Here is a 23,350-nt window from a genome sequence, read left to right on the forward strand (position 1 = left end):
TGTGTGAATGCAAAAGGACAAAATGTCCACCTCCTATTTAAGTGGACTTTTTCCTGTATAAAACCACCTGGTATGGTTCTGTGTGAAAAGCACATCTGGCACATGTGCACAACTGCTTTTCAGCAACACTGCTCGTAGGGCAGACAGGATTTCAGGCACATTGTCAACCAAGCGTAGCTTTTTTTGGCAGATTTTATAAAACATTAAGGTGCAGCACATATGTTTCTAAAGGTTTCTTAGTTTTTGCTCAAAACTTTGAAACCGCTGTGTCAGTTGCTTAACTTTGACATGAGCTGCAAAGTCATCTGGGAGTGAAGAGCGTTTTCTGACTGACCATAAGAAGTCCATGTAATGGAGAAGACCTAAACTGGTTGACGTGGCTCTTTTACTTGAATTTCTCTTGTGAGAGTGTTGCCATAGTTTTTAGGAACATGTCAACACTACAGATCAGTTTAGGTAGTCAAAGCAAACACAAGACTGCATCGAGGAAATCTAATATCAAGGGGGGGGGGGGGTTTGTGTACAAAATTAACCCTTTATTAAATGTGCCTCATCATCATTGGTTCACATTTTTACATTCAAACCGTTTCACAGCCATCCATTTCAGTTCAGCATGACTCTTGTATTGTGAAGCCTGCATACTGTCTGAAGCCATTTCTGTTCCTGCATTTTGGTGTCGTGAATTGGAGTTGAGATGTTTGTTTTTAACACTTCTTGTGATGTTTACAGTTTACAAAAGAAGAAGGACTCCGCCAGGCTGCCGTAGCCAATCAGTTCATCCCAATGAACACCAATCCAAAAGACGTGCTGGAAATGAGGAATAAGGTATCAAACATGTCCCCCCCCTACTGACTTTGATTGTTGTGAAACACAGAACATGTCGAGGCTCATAAGGAACCAGAGGTGTTTTTTAGTTGTTTATGAGTAAATTGTTGTGGTTTCTAGATCCGGGAGCAGAACCTGCAGGACATAAAGACAGCGGGACCCCAGTCTCAGGTTCTGTGTGCTGGCACTGGGGTGGAACGCTCCTTTAACCAGGTCAGTCTGTGAAGTCTTCCGCCAAAAAAAACAAACAACAGCTCTCCTGACCTGGAAAAGAATCCAAACAAAAAGATCAGATCATGACACAGTTAAAATAACTGAAAAATACCATCATATTCAGTCCAGGTCTGGAGTCACCCAGTTACGTAGAAATGCTTCAAACTTCAATTATTTTTGAAGTTGTTTTGGACATTCAACTTTTTATGGTATAATTTAGATGCAATCAAAATGCACTCTTTAAAATCTGATCTGACATCAGTTTTTAAAGGAATAACTTCACTGCTATTGACAGAGAGTGACTGGGGTGGGGTGACTGTGTAACTGTCACATTATTCTTTGACCACAGAGACATTCACTCTTCCAGGTGAGTAGTGTTTTGGTCGAGGTAACTTCACTCTGCTCTCCAAACCTGCCAGCTCAGGTTGTGTCCATAGTTATCCATGATTTTTTTTAATTTAATTTTTTTGCTCATTCCTTTGAGGATCGAGGATGGTCATAACAGATGTATTGTTTTATTTCTGTGCATGCACTCTCCATCTCCATCTGAGAAGGATAAAAAAAACCTTAAAACTTCCTGGAAATGAAAACAAAACACTGTAAGATGCAGAAGAAGAATAAAAAGAGATTCACTTTTTATTTGAAAGAGTGTCGAGCTACTTTCAGGTCCAAATTCACCCCGCAGCTGTAAGACCGAGGCAGCCAATCACGTGCTTCTGTTAAGCCCAAGCTGTTGCATGAAGCCCCCCTTGTGTGGATAGTTCTTCTCTACGACGCATGCTCTCTGCTTCTGTCGCTTCTCTGCTTGTCACAGCCTCAATTCTCTTTGTAGAGCCACCTCGCTGTGCATGCACGTCCTCGTCTGTAAGGTATGAGTGTGTGCAGAGGTGGAATTATTATTATAATTATAATTATAATTCTTCCGTCTCTTATTGAAATGGCACTGATGACCATGATGAATATCATTTGCTCAGAGTTGCTTCAAGTCAAATTTTCTCCACAATATTTCAATAATAGCATTTGTCCGTACTCTTTCCACCTTTGTGCACGTTAGAGCTGCTGGTGCTCCTGAATGCCTGCACACATTCTTTCATGCCTGCTCGACAGACCGATGATTCTAATGTGCTCGTGTTTCAAGAGATGGCTTGTGCCCCCCCCCTCACTGGGTTTACTATTGCAGGACGCCCCTCTGTCTGACTGTACAGACACTATTGATGGCCTCGATGTGTCCGAGGGGTCCTATAGTCCTGCTAGATCAATTAGAAAGGTACTTGCTACTTCAGTCACGAATGCTATTCACCTGTAGTTCACCCTCTCCCGTCAGTCTGCAGATAGGCCTGTGTGAATCCAGGGAAAATTAGACTTAGAATAAAGCCGTTCTACTCGTTTTCTTTTCGTATGGTCATGTGACCTACACTAGTCTTTCTTTCTCTGATATTTTTTAACCTTTAGATTTCAGGTTTCTTTCGCCTGATGGGATCTTTGTGATGGATGACTGTGTTGTGGGAGAGCAAAGAGACCATTTCAAATCACAATTTAGCATGTCGATGTGAGCAGTAACGACGGGAGGGTTCAGATCCACTGATGATGGTTTTCGCCACGTTCGAAAAAAAGGCCTTTTAATGAAAAACGTGTGAAAATAATGTCTCAAAAAATAACAAATTTGACAAATTAATCTACATTTCAGGACAGCCCCATAATATAGCTTTTTTTCTCTCTGAGAAACACTGAAATATTTGATCTTTGGCTCTTTTCTGTGGGTTCAATCTTCATTTGTGTGGCACAAAATTCCCAGCTGAAGTTATCTCTATACGCTTTATAAAAAGGGCGGTAGATGTAGCAGTTGGAGTCAGTCAGGTCGAGAGCAGCAGGCTGATAAAAACCTCCTCAGGTCAGATCCATGGCTGTGCTCTTGTTCTGTGTCTGATGATGCACAAATGTCTAAAATACTTCTCATATCTCTGTTTAGTTTTTATGTAGAAATGTTATTTAATATGAATGTCAAATAAAAAGGCTCTTTGTATACAACAGGATGTTTCTTAAAGGTGTCTGTTTGCCGTAGGTTGATAGCTCTATCTTCACAGCACATGTTGGTGCTCAGACATGGCCATGTTCTGCATAATCTAATCTAAGAATCCTGTTCACATTTGTCAAAATGTTGCCTTTGTGCAAATCCAGCAGCTGTTCTAACTGCAGTAGTTTAAGTAGTCAGCAGTCTGTTTGAACCAGGACGTCTCAGTGCTCTTTGTCCTTCTTCGTTGTGTCCTGCAGGGGGAGCTGGTGACCGCCTCCAAGGCCATCATTGAGAAGGAGTACCAGCCCAGGGTCATCGTGACCAAGCAGGGTCCGAACCCCTTCACCAAACTCACCGACCAGGAGCTGGAGGAGTATCGCAAGGAGGTGGAGCAGAAGCAGAAAGGGCCTGAAGGTAAACTGTCAGAATCTATGGCTACAAGTGTTTGCTATATTCGATGCTGATGTGATCATTATAGATGTACATGATAATGAGTGTAGGCAGCATTGATGTCACAGCAGAGAAGTGTTCAATCACTTTACTTTTAATACCTTTCTCTGGGTACATCACTTTGCATAGTGAACAATGAAGGAAATAACGTCTGTGATTTAACCTCCTCCTCCTTCAAGCACTCGAGCTTGACCTCCTTCAAGAAATGAAAATTACACAATGGTGTCACTGATATGAGTCTGCAGTGCAAGGAAGAGTTATTATTTGAGCAGTTACCTACTTATGTTCACTTAACTCTGATCTTATTTGTCATACTTTAAAGTTTTTTTGCAGCTATTCCAGTATATAAGAATAATTGAGAGAAACTTAATACTTGTAATCGAGGAAATGTAAAAACCGAATGAATTTCTGTAGGCCAAACTGTGATGTTATCTCTCCACACAAATGAATTCACAGTGCAGGGACGTGATGATAGTAAGGAGGGATCAGCCTCCAATGTTCCCTGTCCTGAACCTGAAAAGCAACCGAGGGGTCAAGCGTCTGACTCCCAACCTCTACAGTCTTCAGCCGACTCTCCCAGCTTAGAGCCAGCTCCGCCTGCAGCCACCCCTGAGCCGGGCCCCTCCAGTGAGGCAGAGCCAGCTCAGAGCATCGAAAGTACCGCAGAGTTAGTCGTAGACGAAGTTTTAACGTCCGCAGAAAAGATCGTGTCAGCTCCAGATTCCCCACAAAAGGAGTTCCACTGCGCCGTGCTGCGAGCCCTCAGCAAGGAGCCAGTGGTAGACCCAGACCGGGCTCCAGGTACAACCAGATGAAGCGGAGTCATCCTTAAAATCTGGCCTTCCGCCTTCCCCCCTCCTCCTGCTCAGGCTTGACCCGTCTGCACTGGGAGTGTGGGAATCCTTGCCTGCTGTGTCCTCTCCTTTTCCTTGAGGGTTTTGGAGTCTGCTGCCATTGTTTTCAATCCCTACCCAGAGTTCAATCTTCAGAGCCTTGCTTGATTTCCCCTCATCATCCCCTCTCTCTCTCTCTCTGATGTCTTGTGCAAAAGGCATCCGAGTTTAAGCAGATTATTACTGTTTCTCCAGGTTTGATTGGACGAGGGGCTGAGTAGAGAGGATTTGAGCAGTTACAGGATGCAAATTTTGAGATTTGAAACAACGCCTCCACTCTTTGAGGTGCTCTCACCTTAGGTCTAGAAGTGCTTTTGCAGTGGATTGCTGTGCTAACCCTCAGGGAAACTGTTTCTGAACTCAGTCATCCAATCAGAGCTTCCCCTGTGTGGACATCAATAAGGATGTTCTCCTTCTTCTTTTACCTGCTAATCTCTCCTGAATTTATCTCCATTGGTGTCCACTCCCTCCTGTGCCTCTGACTGATTGCCAATCATTTCATGAAAAGATTTAGTTTTATCTGCCTCATGAGAAAATTTTAAAGCTCCTGTGAGGAACTTTTCTGTTTGTGTTGATTTTTGCGCCCCCTGTGGACAAAACAGTACCTGTTATTATCTCTTTGTTGCTCCTGTCTTGTACTTGTGTTTTCTGTTGAAGAATGCCATCCTGCTCGTTCAATTCATAAGCAGGAAATCACATCAGTAAATGTTCATCTTTGTCGTGCAAATTGTATAAAAAGACTGCATATGCAACACGTTCAACTCAATTTATCTGATAGTTACCCCACAGCAGTGGTCATAGGCTGTAAAAATAACGATATAGAAAGTATTAATTCTGTAGTTGTTCGTCTCGTTGGCTTTCTTTAGGGCTTTTAAAATAATTTATACAAGTGTCAGTCCTTTTTGTAATTGGTTAAAAACTCCCCACAGGAGCTTTAAGGTTGATTTTTATCGGGGTTTCTTTAAAAGCTTCTGCGGTTCTCTCCTGATTAATTCTTCCTCCCTGGATCGGCTCTCTTTGTTTTCCTCCCTTTTGTGTTGTCTTAAGATTCAGAATTTTGCCTACAATCAAAATCTTAACCTGTAAATAAATGCTCATGCTAATTACTACCTTCTCATGTGTGGTATAAAGATTCTCACGATTTTAGTTTTTGCTGGTTTTTTTGGTTCAGACCCTGAGCAGCTAGTAGAGCCTGACGAGGAGCCCAGAGGCCAGAAACCCGCCACCACGCCGCCCAGCACCCCAGTCAGAGCAGAAGAAGGTAGGTTCACCTGAAGTACCCGACACACCTGGCTCGCCTGGTTCAGCATGGGTTCCTCCAGTCTTCCGGCTCGGTTTTTGGCTGTTTTAGGGTCTACAGAAAGAATGCAGAGACTTGAGCTCCTCCATCTGCCTGTTTGTCTTGAAGTTTGTTTGTGTTGTGGTCTTTAATAATACTACTACAGGTGTTGTTGTGTTCTTTGTTTTGTGTAATAACAGGCCAAGAGGTTGAGCTGGATCAATAATAGATTCCAAATCATAGGTGCAGATTAAGCTTAAATTTTAAAGCTTCTGTGAGGAACGTTTAGTATATGTTGATTTTGGCGCCCCCTGTGGATAAAGCCCTTTTTATTCTATACATGTTTAAACTTTGCAATGGAAATTGTAAACAGTCTCCATCTTCAGCAAGCTGTTGATCACTTAGTTTGACACCTACCCTGCCTCAGCAATTCCACAGATAGTTCCTCTTTATTCTAATGGCCTACTTTTCTTTTGTAGCTCATAATGAGGCAGAAAACACCTCACAGCAGCTTTTAGTTGGGGTGTCAGGAAATAGTTCAAGAGACAGTCATAGTGAATAGAAAAATGTTCACAAAATTATATTGTTTTGGTATTTGAGGTTTTTATTGCACGTTATTTTTGCAGTTTGAAACTTTTCTTTAAAGTTTGTTTTCCCTCTTGGTCTTTATTACTATTGGATTACACCTTTGTTAACCGTATCATCCATGATGATGCGAGGACCTAATTATTTTGTTGATTTAATCCTACACTTAAATTTATTGGATAATGGTTAATTCATAATCCATGTGAGGGAGTTAAGGGATATGTAGCTTTGATAGCAGGTGTAATCTAATAACTGAAATGTGGTTTTATAACATATGTCTCTATGTACAGTATCTCCTGCCCCTTCACTTCCATTCTCCATCTTTTTGGAGTCTACTAAGAATGGTTCCCAACCATTCTTCTTAAATTTCTTCGCTGGTGTTTTTTATTTTCTCTCTATTTCACATTTGTTTTCCTTTTTTTTTAATTTAACACAGTGCTTGTGGTTTGATCTGCATAGACATTTGTTTCTACCTGTGCTTTTTCTTCTTTGTGCCTGCGATTACAATCAGGAGATGGAAATACAAAAGAGTACCTGTTGCCATAGTAAGTACGTACTGTTCCAACTCCTAATTACCCGCCACCCTCCATGCCCGTCTTTTTGATCATTTACCCTTTTTTATGTGCATGGCCTCACTTGTAGAGCTCTTCTGTATTCTGAACTAACCTTTTTCTGTCTGGGATCTGAGACTGTTCAGCCAGTTCCAAATCTGTCGTCTGAAACCCTTAAAATCTCTTTTTTGGGGTTGATGGGGTTATTTCAGAGCTCCTCCTTCTCTTGTAATTTCCAGTGATTCACTGAAGTCTATATGGCCAAGAAAAGAAATGACAAGACACATCAATAAGACGTTTTCCTCAGTCTTATTTCTCATAAACCCAAATGCGAGTGACCTGGATTAAACAAAGAGGAGGAAGTTCCTGAAATAAACCTCAACTCTCTAAACCTTTTTTTAAGTTAGATAACCTTTTTCTTCCCTTTTTGAAAGACTCACATTCAAATAAACCAACCTCTCGCACTTATGCACATTCTAACAGTGTATGTACATGACACTATTTTTTTTTTGTTTCATGGAAAAAAATCAGGTAATGCAAATGTTGTTTGTTTTACAGATGAGTCCATTACCAGGTAATCTGGTGTCTGCTTCTTTGAGTGTGGCTTTCAAACCGAACTTGCTGCTGGTGGCTTTTTGCTGACTCGCTGTTAGTTTAGCTTAAAAGATGGTTGAGTTTTACTCCTTTCTGTGTGTTTTTTTTGTGTCCATTATATCTGTCTGTAAGTTTGGCCTCAACTCTGTTCTGACAGACATGAGAGAGTAAAATGAAGAGTGGCGTGCAGTGTTTTCTCTGGTCTTTATAGTTTCTTCATGCTAGTCTGTAGCATGCAAGCCACAGACCAGTAGTTGATTTGCACCTGACTGCACTGTGTTTGCTTTTAGTAGTTTTAACCACTGATCCATAGACGTCTGCTGAGGTCTACCTTCTGGATCCTGCTCCAGCACTTGTTGCCTCTTAACTCGTTTTTGCTGGGAGTTTTTTTGAACAAGATACAAATGATTCAGCTAACATGACAACATAGTTATTCACTTTGAGGTTTATAGCTAGCTACTATTGTTAGCCATGTAAATATATGAAAGAAAATCTATCTCAACCAGACTTCTCGTCTTACACTATTTCAGACAAAAATAATATAAGGCAGCGTCTCATTTTGAGCCAACAGCGTAAATACTGCCGACTCACACTTTAAGCTAGCTCTAGGTGTTTGAGTTAGCCTTCTAGATTTGTCAAAAAGAAGATTCCACACTGGATGTTTTAGTTAAAAATACAGTACATGGTGTCAGACAAAACAAATTATTTATATACTTTTTAGCAAAATAAAGTTGACTCCTGCTTATTAACTAAACCTTGAAGTTATCAGAAGATGTTGCTCGATTACAAGCCATTATGGTAAACTTACAGAAGAGGCCTTCAGATGACCTTTTAACCTTTTAATGGACTTGAATTGAAATATTGAAATTGTTAAAAATTATTTGAGTCTGTTAACCAACAGGCATCTACTGATATAGTTGCCTAGCTTATCATTTTTTAACTTAAAAAAGGATTTTGATATGAATAAATTTATCTTAATCCTAGATAAATACATATATAAAATCAAAAGAGATTATTTTAGTCTTCATTATAAGGAAAAAGGAAACCAGTCTTCATAGATTTTGTCCTCCCAGCGTGTGGTTTAAATTGGTATGAAATGCAAAACTGTACTCATCTGTAAATACATTCTGGGTCTGATTGTTAGTTCCAGGCCAAGCTTGCTTTGAAGGCTGCACCAGTTTAATGAACTCACTGGATCGTCTGCTGCCTTATTCTATAACCTCACTTGTGTGGTTATGTGATTTAAAGTCTGTGGAAACATTGCAGCATCTGTTCTGTTTTATTTGTGTTTGTTTTACACAGGGTGCAAATGAGCAAGGGAACTGCCTTCATTAAGATTTCCCTATTTAAATGAAGGTAAACCAAAGTGCTGTTTCAGCATGGACCTGCCCAGAATGAGAAGCCCAAAATGTTTTTGAAAATGAACAGAATTTAACTCTGCTTTGAGTTGCTTATTATCCTCCCTAGATTTGTGATTGCAGATTGTTGGCCGATGCTATTCTGTTTTGTATAGATGAAGAGAAGAGTGCAACATGTTTTTGGTTTAGTGTCAGCTGTGTTTGTAAAATGCTCCATGAAGTTTCAGAAGGAGTGTCAGCTGTTGAAGTAATAAACATTCTGCAGGAAGGCTGTGAGACTAAAGATTTAACATGGACTACATAAAAGTAGTCTTGTTTAAACTCATGAAGGGACAAATGAATGAATGGTTGTTTTTTTTGGTTTTTTTTTTAAAGAAGCAAACAGCGTGGCTTTGAAAGTTTATCCACTGTTTGATTTTTAGTCGCTTCATTGGTGTGAAGCTCGAATGCAGATCCGTCAGTTTGTCCTCTGTGATCAATAACTCTCTCCTATCTTCTCCCAACAGAGACTTTACCTGAGCAAACCTTTAAGGATGAGAGTGACGCAGCCACCCTGAGACAGACCCTTCCAGATTTAACACCTGACGACCCCTCCGACGCTCCGGCACTTCCTGCCGAAGACTCCGCCTCTGCACCTGCGCCTGCAGCTGCAGAGGCTGATGCAGAAGCAGATGCTGATGCAGACGCAGATGCTGCTGCAGCTGCGGCAGGGGCTGAGGGGGAGGATGCTGCTGACGCTGGCGAGCAGGAGGGTGAAGAGTCTCCGAGCAAATCCCCCTCCAAAAAGAAAAAGAAGTTCCGCACTCCCTCCTTCCTCAAGAAAAACAAAAAAAAGACTGACCCCTAGATTGGAGAATGTTTAATGGGTCCTCATGGCTGGCCTCTGCCTCTCTTTATTTTTTTTCAGCTTTTATTGCACCCTTCGAGCAAACCCCAGCTACACACAGTTATTCTTTTTGTTGCGATATAATTTCTCGCTTTCTTATTAACCTAATTTTCCTCGTTAGTGTGTGCCAATTTTGTATACAGTGTAAAAATGACTGATCGCATAAAGGTTTTTAATTATTAGAGGCTTTTAGTTGTGAGAGGGTGATGCATTCGATCTTGTCCACTCCATCTGGCCTTTGATGCATGGCTAATACTACAGGCCCACAAACTCGCTGTGAGGTTTTAGGGTTTTATTGCCCTCGTTTTTTAAAATAAGAGTATTACTAAACTGTTGTAACCACTAGAATGTATTGGGATTGTATCAAAAATATGTCAAAGTGTCTTTTTAAAAAAACACCATTGAATGCAGAAACAGAAGCTTGTAAGTTACCTTCTGACGGTGAAAACGACAAATTACAACCATTTAATCACATAGGAGAATGAAGTCATGCAAAATACAACGGAAACCAAATATTCAGATTAAATTATACTAGCTAAAAAAATTTTTTTTTTAACTAAAATATTCCACCGACAAACATTAGACACACCCTTGACTTAGAGATGTGTAAAGTGCTTTACAGCTTATTATATTTTCCAAATTCAATGGAACTGTGTGGATTGAATCTGTGTTGTTTGAACCCACAGATGTTCACAACAAATTGAGTCGTCCTGATCATGTTCACTCATTGTCCTTGTTGATTATTCCAAGGGATTACTCTACTCCTGGCTTTTGGGTTTTATTATGAAGGACTGTGTAAAGAGAAATTCTTAGTTTGTGTTTTATTCATTTGTATTAATTATCTGAGCCTGACTTTGTTTGGCATTAGGCCCTTGATCCCCTCTGTCTCTGTGAAAGTCAGAAACAGGCAAATATGCTACCAATTGTGAGTTTACACATTTCATTTTGTTGTTTATTATGATTTTTTTCTGTCTTTTTTGTTTTGTTTACCTGAGCTTTTTCTCACCAGGTAGATTGAGGTTTGATGGCCTGCTGTGAGAAAGCTATGTGAATCCTGTCTTTCAAACCACTGTCTTTGAACTCATACCACACATTGTTTTTACAGTCTGTCACCGTGCATCAAGATACAGAACACATCACTGTTATGGAGCTGCATGATCAATCATATTTCTCTCCACTTAGACTTTCCTGTTTTAATACCAGTCTGACCAAATGGACCTTCTCAATGAATACCTGTGTTTCCAGTTGCAGTAAAGACACAATGTACACTGGAGAAGCATTTTTTTTTGTTATGGCACTGATGTGTAATCAATGGTGTGAAATAAGCTGTGCTTAAAGCTGCAGGTCGTTCATACAAAGACCACATCCATGTATTTCTTCTTAGCTTGTTTATTCATCTTGTTTGATTGAAGAATGAGTTTGTCCAATTCATGGTGAACCAAAAGGTGAATATTACCTAATTTGGCCTTTTTCCATTCTGTTACATGCAAGCACAGAATGTCTGACTTCTGAAGGACTGCATGTGTAGAGTGCTTAGACTGTGTACTCTTCATTTTAATGACTGTAACCACCCCATTGATTTGAACTCTGTTTGTTTTAGCTTTAGAGTGCAGATAGTAATATCTCAGTCATCACACTCTTGGTTTTTATTTGAGTCGCTCATTGATTCTTTTACAATCTTACATCGATGCTGATTTGTATCCTCGGTCTGAAATACTTCCAGTTGAAATATGTCTCAGCATTATACCATCTACAAACTTGATACTTCCACCTCTTGGTTCTGCCTCTTTTACGACCATAAATAAACAAACACTACCATGAAAGTCAGTGCTGTGTGATTGTTGTCTTTTATGGCTGATGGGGGAGGGGGGGACAATACAATACTGTATATCTTGTTCTCATGTTATTAATCATGCAATACATAATCACCATTCTTTAAAGATGTGTGTTTTCACTGTTGAAGGCAAGGATATAACTTGTGTTTCTCAGATTACAGGACATGTTTCTTCTTCAAGAGAGACGTGGAGCAGTATTTCAAAGAAGAGGGCGACCCATTGGGGATGATGTAGTTTATAGTTTTAAGTAAAGATCCAACATTCGAGGCAGGAGTCGTTGATACTGAAATTCATGAAGTAATTAAAGTGCATCCAGCAGTACAATACACATCCAGCAAAAGGAAGTTTGTGGTTGCCATGCCTACAGGGAGCCTCGACACTCAGGGTAACACTGGAGACCCAACGTACACGATACAGAGGGTCGAATAAACTAAACACCTTTTCCATCCGATTAGTGTTCGATGCAGCTCTGTGGTGAAGCAGTTTTCAGTGTTGAACATGGTTAAGTAAGTCCATAGGTGAGCCTTTTAAAAAAAAAAAAAAAAAAAATCTTTTAAGAAAATGACTTTTCAGTTTCCGACGCTAGAGGCGCTGTCGGAAAAATCCTGACGTTTCTGTCTTCAACTTTGACCTCAGACGGTGCATGCTGGAAACTGGAAATGGCAACTCAGTGAAACAACGTGGATAGTGAAAGATACATTTTTTTTTATTTTAAATTAAATTCACCGGGGGTTTTTTTTCCAGCTTTTGTGCCTGGATTGAACACCTGTACGCTGCTGAAAGGTAAACCTGCCTTTGTAACATAATGTTAGTTTGTTTACATATTACTGAAGGCTAATAGTGAGGCTAGTTATGGTTTCCTAGAAGTAGCTCTAATATATATAGATGTATACAATATTTTTTTTTTTTTAAAGGCCAGAACAGAATATGTAATTTTGGGCTCTTGATCAAACGATCATAACAATCTTTTAATTTATTTAAATATTATTTAGAGTAAAAAACCGTCTACTGTTTGGTTGGTGTTTGTTTATATGTCCTCTCCTCTGATGGACAGATGGGGAAGGTCCCCAAGAAGAGGAGCCTTGCTGACAAGGTTCGCAAAACCAAAACCTCCACCGAAATCAAAAACAACCCGTTTGAAGTGAAAATCAACAGGAAGAAGTTTGATGTCCTCGGGAGGAAATCGAAGCACGATGTGGGTCTACCTGGTGTGTCTCGATCCAAAGCAATCAATAAGGTAAGCAGCAGATCCCATTGTGTTACAGCCCACCTTAAAACACCTTCACTCAAATCCGATTCATCTTTTGCAGTTCATTATATAACCTGTCCCAGATTGCTAAATGAAGTAAAGTTAAAAAAAAATCAAGTCCAAGTGCGGATAGAAGTCTGGGAACTAGTTCTGGTTGTTGGGAAGGTGCCAGTACACTTCCTCCTGAGTACTGCCAAGGTGTCATTGAGAAAGGCATCCCCTGTATGCAACCTCATCACTCAGACGCGTCTTCATTAAAAAAAAAAAAAGCTTCAGACCTCGGTGTGCATGTGTGTGAGTGAATAAAGCAAACCTGAAATTCAAACAAAAGAGAGACTCCTCTTCTGTAGTACTGCATGTGGCAGCAGTGGGTCACAGCTCATCATCCATGTAACACTGTCTGTGCTGTGAAGCCTGGTGCACACAGCATCACGCTGCAGGAGGGAATTTCTCCGAGAGTTTTGGGAGCTTTGCAAGAGCGATAACTAACAAGTTACACTGAGGAGAAAAGTTTCATGTGCACATCGTTCTTCTTACTGAGAGTTTAAGATGGAGTTTGCATTTGTGCACACATGAGGTAACGCACATTAACTAAGATCAGATGGATTGATCAGTGAAGATACTGTCCTCTACGATGACTCCAAGGGAGCACACTTGTCACTTTATAACAAAGGAGTCAATGTTCCTTGATCATGATGGATCCTTCTTATTATTAACGTGCACATGTGAGACTCTTCAACACGATTGTAACCAAATGGACAAAAATTCAAAAACAGAACGCCAATTTTTCCTTTTCTTTTTTTTTTTTTTGCTGAAAATTAACAACCTTTTTTTTCTTTTTCTTTTTTTCCTCCAAAAGCTCAATGTTGATCATTCAAGAGCACCAAAACATCTTTATTTGTGATTTGTTTTTTTGTGTGCGTGTGTGTTTGATGAAACCGAAATAATATCACTTTACATTTTTTGATCTGCAGAGAAAGGAAACCCTCCTGAAGGAATACAAACAGAAGAACAAGTCCGGCAAATTGATCGACAGACGCTTTGGAGAGTACGACACCAAGATGGCGCCGGAAGACAAAATCCTGAAGAGGTTTGCGATGGAGAGGCAGGTCAGTGAGGAGATCTTTTTCGTGAGCGTGAAGCAGGTCTAAATCAAATGGGCAGACTGTTTTAATGGCTCTACTAGTTTACCCTTCATCCTTGTTTTATTTATTCTATTCACATAAGATCAAAGTAAGAGGTCAAACAGGAGTGAAACAGCTCAGAAGAAGAATATCTGACCTCAGTGGATCCTAAACTGCCGGTCCGTCTTTGTTTTTGTCTTTCAGCGGGCCCACGATAAGAAGGATATGTACAACCTGAACGAGGAGGAGGAGCTGACTCATTACGGACAGTCACTGGCAGAAATGGAGAAATTCAACGACATCGGGAACAGTGATGATGAATCCGAAGAGAAAGGTCTTTTGTCAGGTGAGTAAAACACTGATATTTATCCTGCAGTCTTTCGGGTTTGTTATGGATTTGGACAAAAAAAAGAAAAAAACATCTTAGAAGTGGTCGTAGAGAATAGTGACACTAGTGTCATTCTTCATGCAGCTGAGATGACCGCCTCCCACTTCGGAGGGGGGGGGGGCCTCTTGAGGAAGAAATCTTCGGGGGATCAGCAGGAGGAAGAAGGAAGCCACAGAGCCAAGTCCAGACAGGAGCTCATCGAGGACCTCATCCAGAAATCCAAGCAGGAGAAGGTGAGCGTCGAACGCAAAACAACCCGATACGTTTGGTTCCACTTCGTCCTGTTGATCGCAACTCACATCCACTTCGCTTGTCAAACTGTATCAAACTAGGGAGGATTTTCCTTTGAAAGACAAATAAATAAGACAAACTATGAAAGGCACTCGGGCGCCAGACTTTGGCACACGAGCTTTCCTCTGTAGCCACAAACAAAATCGTCACAGTTACATGAAAAGAAAAATCCCTCATACATCCCCCCTGCTGTTGTCAATCATTATCTGATCTATTATTGTCTGTGTAAGTTCTCAGTCATAGCATCTTTAAATCTGCAACGCCAGCAGAAAAAAATGGACTGAGCTGTGATGGGAACCGGCCGCTTTGTAACGTTGTAAACGAGTGCAGCTGAATATCTGGTGTCTTATAACGCCATGAGGGATCGAACAATTTGTGTGCAGAAATGCCATCAATCAGTCCAGGCGATAGTACATCCAAAGTCTGTTCACAGAGTGCTCGGACATACAGTACAAGCATACGTGAGACGGAACATCCTGATGACTTGTGTTCCTCTTGTGTCTTCTTCAGCGTGAACGACAGGTACAAAAAGAGGAGGCCCAGGAGCTGACCGAGCAGCTGGACAAAGAGTGGAAGAGCATCCAGGCTCTGATGGTGAAGAAGACGCCCAAGAGTGAAAGTGCCGACCAACCAGAGGAGAAGCCGAAGGTAGGGTGATAGATAGGTCGTAGATCCTCCCTCGCAGCAGGCTGGATCTGCTCCCTGTTGACCCTCTTCGTGTTTGTTTTGCGCGCTCCAGCCGGAGGAGTACGACATGATGGTGAGAGAGCTCGTCTTCGAGATGAAGGCTCAGCCCTCGGAGAGGATGAAAACACCCGAGGAGATCGCGAGGGAGGCGAGGGAGAAGCTGCAGAAGCTCGAGGTGCGGTAACGAAGAAAACTGATTTTTTTTTTTTTTTTTTAAATCTCTGTGCCGAAAGCTTCTCGTCATTTCTACCTGATGTGCTTTTTTAAATCTGATTTCCCTTCTCTAGGCCGACCGTCTGAGGAGGATGATGGGAGAGGAAGCCGTGGACAGCGCACAGAGTCAGACTCACATGTCTGCTGACGACCTCAATGATGGCTTCATCCTGGATAAGGAAGACAAGAAGACTCTGTCCTATCAGGTTGGAGTAGAGAAGCGATAGTCTCACTTTTCAGGTAAAAAAAAAAACATTGTTTATAATTTACCTGTATTTTGGGTTTCCAGGACGGGAAGTGGAACATTGGAGAGGAAGAGCAGGAAGAAGAGGAGGGAGATGGTGAAGAGGAAGAGGAGGAGGAGGAGGAGGAGGAATCAGGGTCTGAGGAGGAAGACGGAGAAGAAGAAGAAGAAGACGAGGAGGAGGGCAGCAGTGAAGAAGAAGAAGAAGAGGATGGCCACTCGGACCTGGAGTCTGAGCAGGAGAGTGAGGATGAGGAGCAAAACAAGGAGGATGAAGATATCAGTACCAAACCGAGTCTGAGCAAAGAGGAGCTCCAGGCCCAGCAGGAGGCGGCTAAAGCAGAGCTGCCCTACACGTTTGCAGGTAATGACATAAATAGGAACATTAAAAAAAAAAAAAAAACACATCGTTAAAACTTCCTGAATGTATCTTAATGTTTTTTTCTTCCTTTCGTGTTTTCCTTTTGTCTTGTAGCTCCAGAGAACATCAGCGACCTGAAAGATTTGCTCCACGGTCACACCCCTGACAATCAGCGCATCATTTTGGCCAGGACTCAAAAATGCAACCATCCCAGTCTGGCTGCAGGCAACAAGCTCAAACTGCAGGTAGAAAGGCATCACACACAGTCTGCCCTCGTGTCTGTACAGGAAACAACAACTGCTCCAGCTTACAGTGTTGTCCCACTTTGTCCTAGAAACTGTTTGGCTTTCTGCTGGAGTACATCGGAGAATTGGCCGCGAGGAGTCCACCCGAACTCGCCACCATAGACAAGCTCATACCGTGAGTCACACATGTAGTTGTCTCTGTGTCTTGTCCACGAGTGAGGCTGGAATGGATAGAGAGAGAGAGAGAGAGAGAGAGACTCCTTTTAGCGTCCTAACTGTTTCTCCAATTGTACGACTGTTTCCCCAACATGTGATTCATTATGACAGGAGGGAAAGAAAATGAACCTCTTTTAATGTCTAATGTCTTTCATCTTATAGTGACTTCATTTTTTTTGTCTCCCTCTACAGAGAGCTGTACACTCTGTGCCAGATGTTTCCAGATGCAGCCTGTAAAGCCATGCAGAGCATCCTTGGAGACGCCGCCCACAGCATGGAGGAGGTGCTTGAGGTCAAAGGGCACGCTCCTCTGCCAACGCTGGACATGGTGCGTGGAATAAATACATGCGTGATGAATGTTTTATATGGATACAGGTTGTCAGAGTCCATCAGTGAGAGTTCATAATTCTTCATATGTATGTAAAGAAGCCCAATAACCTGTAAGACAGAATGTGTCGCCTGAGAGGCGAAACTCGGGGCCAAAAAGGCTCCATGTCGAGGACTTAAAAAACTGTCCCTAAGTGGACTTGAAGGCCTGTTTGTGTTATCAAATGAGAATGTTTGGCCTTCTCTGTGTGACTGGGACAATTTGTTTGTTTGTGTCTTTAAAGCTCGTTTACCTGAAGGTGACAGCGCTGCTGTTTCCTACCTCCGACTTCAGACACCCAGTAACCACTCCAGCGCTGCTCTACATCAGCCAGAGTCTCACCAAGGTACACGCCGTCCTCAACCAGCTGATCTGCTCCTCTCCCATCGATGTTTGTTGGCCTTTCTTTCCAAACCTGCTTCTGATAACGTGTCGCTCGGTTACTTCGTCATCGGGACGTTTGATTGACCTTCACCCGACCTCTTTGAGACACGTTTCTGTGGATAAGAAGATGAATCCAAGTTTACTCGTGAAACATTCTCACAGCTGCAGTATGATGCCTTGCTCGAGCTACACGGCCAAGATTTCCAGATTTGATCCGCACCGGGGCTTGAACCTCGACCCTCCAATTCACAAACCCAAGTTCTGATAGGCTGAACTACTGACAGCTCTAACACACAAATAAAGATACCATTCATGACTCATAACCCATGAGATTTATTCTTAGTCCAATTTTAATTACCCTCATTCGTGTCACCACAGCGAGGAGCCATGGGCAGAGACATCTTTTCAAAAGAAATGTAAATATCATATTCAGCACCACACTCCACCCCTGTCTAATTCTATCCTGCTTGCTCTTTCCCACGTGTTGTCTGTCCTCAGTGTCCAGTGAGGACGTTACAGGAAGTAACAACGGGTTTAGTGCTGTGCTGTTTGGCCGTGGAGTACGTCTCTTTTTCGAAGCGCTTCCTGCCAGAGCTCATCAACTTCCTGGTTGGACTGCTACACCTTGCCGTGCAGGACAAGACGTCATTAGGTAGCTGAGGACTCCCATCATAATATGCAGCAGTCTTTGACGCGTGTTTCAGGACGTGAAACTGAGACGACATTGTGTTTTGCAGGTTTCACGGTGGTGCCGCCCTTCAGGCCGTCGGGGAAGTGCAGCGATCTGCTGGTGCTGTCAGACTCGGAATCGAGCAAGAGCTGGAGCAAGAAACGCCTTCAGCTGTCTGCTACGCAACACCTGGAACTGAAAAGTGACCTTGACAGAGATCACCACAGGTGGGAGAAGAGAGGAGGGAGCTGAAAGTGGTTTCATGAAAATGCAGAAGAGAATGACTTTGCCTTTTTTTTTTTTTTTTTTTTTTCTTTGGAGAAATACGTTTTATTGAAAGAACAAGTTTGACATTCTCTACGGTAATCTAATTCACATTCTTGCTGGGAGTTGGATGAAAAGATTTCTCTCGTCTGTCCAGCAAGAAGAAAGTTAAACTCAGGAGATGTTTACTTTAGTTAGCCTGACTAAAATCCACAGCTTCAAGTATACTCTAGGTTCCTGTGGTGATTATACTTTGCGGGGGAAAAGCAGAAAGATGTTGAAGGAGAAAAAAAAATCATTTATCTTACAAATGAAAGTTTCTATCAGTGAGACACTGATAAGAAGTCTCAGATATATCAATGGACGATGACCACCGGGAAGGTTAGGGACATAACCGGGGAAGAAAATGAAACAACAAATGAATCAAAGTTATTTGTTGTTTTCCTTCCAATCACAGTGTCAGTGGTGCTCCTGACTGCTCAGTCTTTAGACCAAAACTGAACTCAAGTACTGAACCTTAATGAAAGGATAGGTTCACATTGTTTAACTTTAAAAAAAAAAAAAAAAAAAGATTACTTGTTTAACTAAAGCTTAGTAGGTGACTGATTCTTCACAGTGTGCAACAGTTTCAGGTAAAACTTTTAAAAAATCCTTTTTACACAGATTGAGCTCATGTCTCCCTTCTCTCCTCTTTTGAAAAACATACAACTCACATATATTGTTGTGACGTTTGTTATTTGATAGCTTCCTCTTGTTGACCTGTTCAACGTGGTTTTAAAGGTAAAGCAGAAACTCGGTGATATATCGCCGACCTCCACAGACCTACAGAGACGCGGCATTCAGAGACTGTAGCCTTAATTGGCCATTTACTCACGGAGTCTGTGACAATACAACACACAAACAGCAGAGAATAGGAGACGATAATAAGGACAGTAGGATGATGGGGGCGGGGGAGAGAAGGTGTGAGAAAATCTTTTGTCTTCACACTGCTGCTTCCACGTCTTCTGCGTGGACCAGAATAAGACCACCCGATATGAAAAAGGCGTGACAGGCAGAGAGGAAGGGAAGCTCGTGAATTACTGTTTCTCCAAGAGGAAAGCTCGTAAAATCACAGATTGGGTCTCAGAGGGACCCGTCCTTCTTTAGAGACTCGGCACGTCGGCTGGACTCGGACAGATTTAGCGTATGATGAATGCCTACGTCGTCAGGGTTCTAGAAAGCCGATGTAAGCCAGCACAGCGTGTTTTCACCTGAACATGGCGTGACGCTCCGGCGCTCTGATGCATCCACTCGTGTGGTTGTGATGAGTCGCAGCTTGGTTTCACACAGCAGCTGGTGTGTGGGCACGCAGCGAAGCCTGCGAACGGGCTTCAGCAGACCGTGGATCGTGGACACTCTGTGGGAATATACATTTGAATTTGATCTGAAATGAATCCTCAGAACACGCCATAAATCACACACAATGTTGTCATCGTGGAGACAAACTCGTTAGAGTTCATTGGATTTTTCTCATGAAACGGCCAGCTTTGACAACTGAGCCAAAGCATCCACATGAACCGAAGATCCCTCACAGGGGCAAACCAATTTTCTTTTCTTTTTTTTTTTTTTACGAGAAAAAAACTCAGACGATCTGAGGCCTTAAACTCTCTGAATCAGTCCGGTTACGCCTGCTCCTCACAACTCAACATCCAGTTTGACTGTTGAGAGGAAATCCTCTCTAACCTGTGGCGTTTATGTATCTCTGCACAGATTGACGTGTCTGTCTTCTACCCTGGACCTGCTGAAGCGCTGCTGCCTGCTCTACAAAGACCTCTTGTCCTTCAATCACGTCTCTCAACCAATCAGAACACTGCTCTCCAAACACCTCTCGGCACAAACGTTACCAGAGTCGATACAGGTCGGTACACAAAGGTTCCTGGATTTCTCTCTTTGTCTCATCGTACCCCCGGGTCGTCACCGTGTCGTTTGTTGTTGTCGTTCCAGGAGCTTCACAAGGAGATCTTAGACATCGTCAGCTGTGCTCCTGTGACTCACTGTCCGCTGGTTTTAGAGAAGAAGAAGCCCATTCCTCTGAAGCTGCTCACACCCAAGATTGTTGAAGTGTAAGCAGTCATCCAATTTAAAGTTTTTATAATTCTTTTTAAAGGAGAGACTTGCCGATTGTTTTTTGATAGATGGACTGAATAGGTCTTTTGGTGTTTTAGCAGTAAACCCTAACAGTAGAAGAAAGACGTTTTAAACATATAGAGCTTAATATGTCTATAAATACATTACAGGGAGGTTGAGGAGCTAATATGTTTTCTTTTCATCTCCCGTCAGGTTGGACTATGGAAAGAAGCGTGGCAGCTCCAGAGAGGAGAAGGAGAGGGAGCGACTGAAGCACAAGTACAAGAAAGAGTTCAAGGGCGCTCTGAGGGAGATCAGGAAGGACACCCGCTTCCTGGCCAGAGAGAAACTCAACGAGGTCATGAACAGGTGTGGATCACAAACCAGTATGTATCTGGGGAGTTTGTTTGATAGGGGGAAAAAAGTGTCTAACGTTGTACATTTAACGTTTCAGAGATGCCGAGAGGAAGAGGAAGGTGAAGGAATTGTTTGGCAGTTTGGCGACGCAGGAGGGAGAGTGGAAGGCCCTGAAGAGGAGGAAGAAGAAGTGAAGAACTTCTTCTCTTCTCAAATGGACATCTCTCTCCTCCAGACGGGGATAACAACGTCTACAAGATGGAAATACGTGAAACAAGAGAACTCCAGTTTTTTTTTTTTTTTTTTTACAGATTCTTTACAGATTTAAAAAAGAAAGAAACCCAACAAGGACTGTCCTATCTCAACCACACTTGTTTGCAGAGTAGCTGTCAGGAAATTGCACCAAGCAGCCAAATGCTCTGATGTAGGCGTTTGAAGTGCCGATCGGATGCTGTTGTTGAAAGTGTCAGTCAACACAGCAGTGAAGATTTGGTTTGCTATCTCCATTTTCCAACTGAGCCTACCACTATAATGTACTTTGAACCCAAAATAAAAAAGGCATATTTCCATTTCCTATCAACCATATGTATCTTTATCTATTTAAGCGAGCTCGTCACCTAGCAACCAGAACAATACACTGAGCAGGAACGTTCAACCGTCCTTTGATGATGTCACAGATCATGCAAACCGAGGTTATAAGTAGAGGCTGTTTCAGCATTTAAGTCATTCACTTTAACAGGTGGATCATCACAGTCTCACTGGGCGGCCAGAAGACTCAGATAGACTATATTCAGCATAGATCACATCAGTGCTCTGATATGCCTGAAAAGAACGATGATTTCGTTGTCATGAAATCCATAATAGCGACTTCAACAGCCCTTTGACTGATGGAGGGCAAAAAGTCAAGTGATGAACACAAGCCAAGCAAATCACTGCACTTTAGAGCACACATTACAAACACAAACAAACACAAGGCTTTTTGAAGAAGATAAACAAATCAATGTGTTCTGTTTATCAACTATCACAAAGCATGATGGGAAATGACAGGACGCTGTACAGTACAAGTGTCCAAGAAAAACTCGGAGGTCTTCGTGTTTATAACTTTTTTTTAACAAGCCTTTATTGACAAGTGTTCGAGCGACACGACACGAGAGCAGAGCCAACAGGTCTGCGTGTCTATGCGGGTTGAATGAATCCATTTATTGAGTTAGAAAACGCGGTAAGAATCACATTTATTCTGACATGTATACCCATAGATATATCTGCGTATACCACTCAATCGGACCCTAACGGGCTAAACATTCTGCGCATGCTCCGAGACAAGCAGCTCTGGCGCGCTATAAGAACACACATTACTAATTATCAACAAGTCATATGCTCCCATCAAATAAATCGTAATTAATGTAATACCTATTTTTGCTACATTTTACTTACATAAAATAAACGTCTCGTCCATGACAAATCTATTTAAAGACTGTTGAAAATGTAAAGCTCACAAATAAGAACTTGACAAAAACACTGCTCCCGTTGTGTTTGTTTTTCTGTTATTTAATAAACAGTTTACTACAGTAAAGTCATGATCATTTTGTCTTGTTTGCACATTCAACTTATCTTGAGGGAAAAAGGTTAGTTTTCAAAAAAATACCAACCCTGTTTAAGAGCTACTGACAAAACCTTTACAACCATCTCAGAAATCTCTAGATGTCCCCAGATATGAAAAAGTCAGAGTAATAAAAGTAGTGAAAAGACAAAGCTGCATTTAGGAACAGATCATATTTTAATGAGGTTCCTTTCAGTGATTTTTGTCTCTACAGTTCCTGAATAAATCTTTAAGGTGAACTCTGAATCTAAATGCTGCACGTTAAAACATCAAATGTAAAAAAAACATCACTTTTTACAGACAATCAGAAAAACTAAGCAGGTGTCAAATATATATTGTGTTGATGAGAACCAAAGGCGACAGCTTCAATGTTTCTGTACACAAAGAAAATTGAATCTAAAATGTTGACAGTCACACAAAACACTGACGTTACAGCGAAGCAAACACATTCAAACCAAATCACACACACATCTCACTGTACAGGTAAAACTACGCTCACGTGACACGAAAGTTAAACAACGACCGGTAAACGCCCTGTTTAGTGTTAAAATCGGGGTTGAACGCACTTCCTGGTTCTTGCAGGCTGACTCACAGCTGCATCAAGCCGGACTCAACTTCACCGACTGCAGGGTTTCTCAAACTGGGGCCCGCGGACCTCCTGGCGCCCCTCTGAAAGACTCAACAGTTTTCCTTTTAGTATGATAATTGGAGCCATTAACCCATTTACATTCACATTTACATTCAGGGTATTTAGCAGACGCTTTTGTCCAAAGCGACTTACCAGGCAGACAGTATTGTCTGCCTCGAAAACATTTCTACCCTGAACACCTAGTCGACCACCCTATTCTATTCCTTCAGGTTATGTACTACAATATATAAAACATATGTATATACACTATAATTTATATTTTATTCCATTGTTCCATTATTAGTGAAGCTCCTTGATCGGGGAATTCATTACGTGGGAACAGCCAGGCAGGTGCGCCTACCCAACTGTAACCTTGAAGACGAGAAGAGCTTGAAGAAAAAGGGGAGAGGAAGCTATGACGTCAGAGTGGAGGGGAATCACAACATCTGTGCTATCAAATGGTATGACAGCAG

The 23,350-nt window shown here is 41.8% G+C and overlaps 2 protein-coding genes across 11 annotated transcripts in view; both read left to right on the forward strand.

The window, feature by feature from the left end:
• Positions 1 to 11,475, forward strand: part of add1 (adducin 1 (alpha)) — a 28,843-nt gene extending 17,368 nt beyond the window's left edge. For 2 of the 9 annotated variants that reach the window (XM_079364887.1, XM_079364888.1), the window contains exons 11-17: positions 730 to 825; positions 946 to 1,038; positions 1,388 to 1,405; positions 2,219 to 2,305; positions 3,310 to 3,466; positions 5,567 to 5,656; positions 9,269 to 11,475. In XM_079364887.1, coding sequence (XP_079221013.1) covers positions 730 to 825; positions 946 to 1,038; positions 1,388 to 1,405; positions 2,219 to 2,305; positions 3,310 to 3,466; positions 5,567 to 5,656; positions 9,269 to 9,609 — 882 coding nt within the window. In that variant the 3' untranslated portion in view covers positions 9,610 to 11,475. The other 7 variants (XM_079364889.1, XM_079364890.1, XM_079364891.1 and 4 more) reach the window with 6 other exon arrangements.
• Positions 11,476 to 12,084: 609 nt separating this feature from the next.
• Positions 12,085 to 21,221, forward strand: nop14 (NOP14 nucleolar protein homolog (yeast)). Of its 2 annotated transcripts, none has more exons than XM_079365094.1 (19): positions 12,085 to 12,290; positions 12,538 to 12,720; positions 13,707 to 13,841; positions 14,061 to 14,202; positions 14,329 to 14,477; positions 15,046 to 15,183; positions 15,275 to 15,397; positions 15,510 to 15,641; positions 15,725 to 16,043; positions 16,155 to 16,285; positions 16,375 to 16,460; positions 16,694 to 16,829; positions 17,113 to 17,214; positions 17,751 to 17,904; positions 17,990 to 18,149; positions 19,936 to 20,083; positions 20,170 to 20,288; positions 20,506 to 20,661; positions 20,747 to 21,221. In XM_079365094.1, the coding sequence occupies exons 2-19, from the start codon at positions 12,538 to 12,540 to the stop codon at positions 20,841 to 20,843; spliced, it is 2,610 nt and encodes an 869-aa protein (XP_079221220.1). In that variant the 5' UTR covers positions 12,085 to 12,290; the 3' UTR covers positions 20,844 to 21,221. The 2 variants fall into 2 exon arrangements, with proteins under 2 accessions (XP_079221220.1, XP_079221219.1); XM_079365093.1 differs by having other exon boundaries at positions 12,085 to 12,266.
• Positions 21,222 to 23,350: the final 2,129 nt, after the last annotated feature.

This window comes from Symphodus melops (genome assembly GCF_947650265.1).
Source record: "Symphodus melops genome assembly, chromosome: 16".
NCBI lineage: Eukaryota > Metazoa > Chordata > Actinopteri > Labriformes > Labridae > Symphodus > Symphodus melops.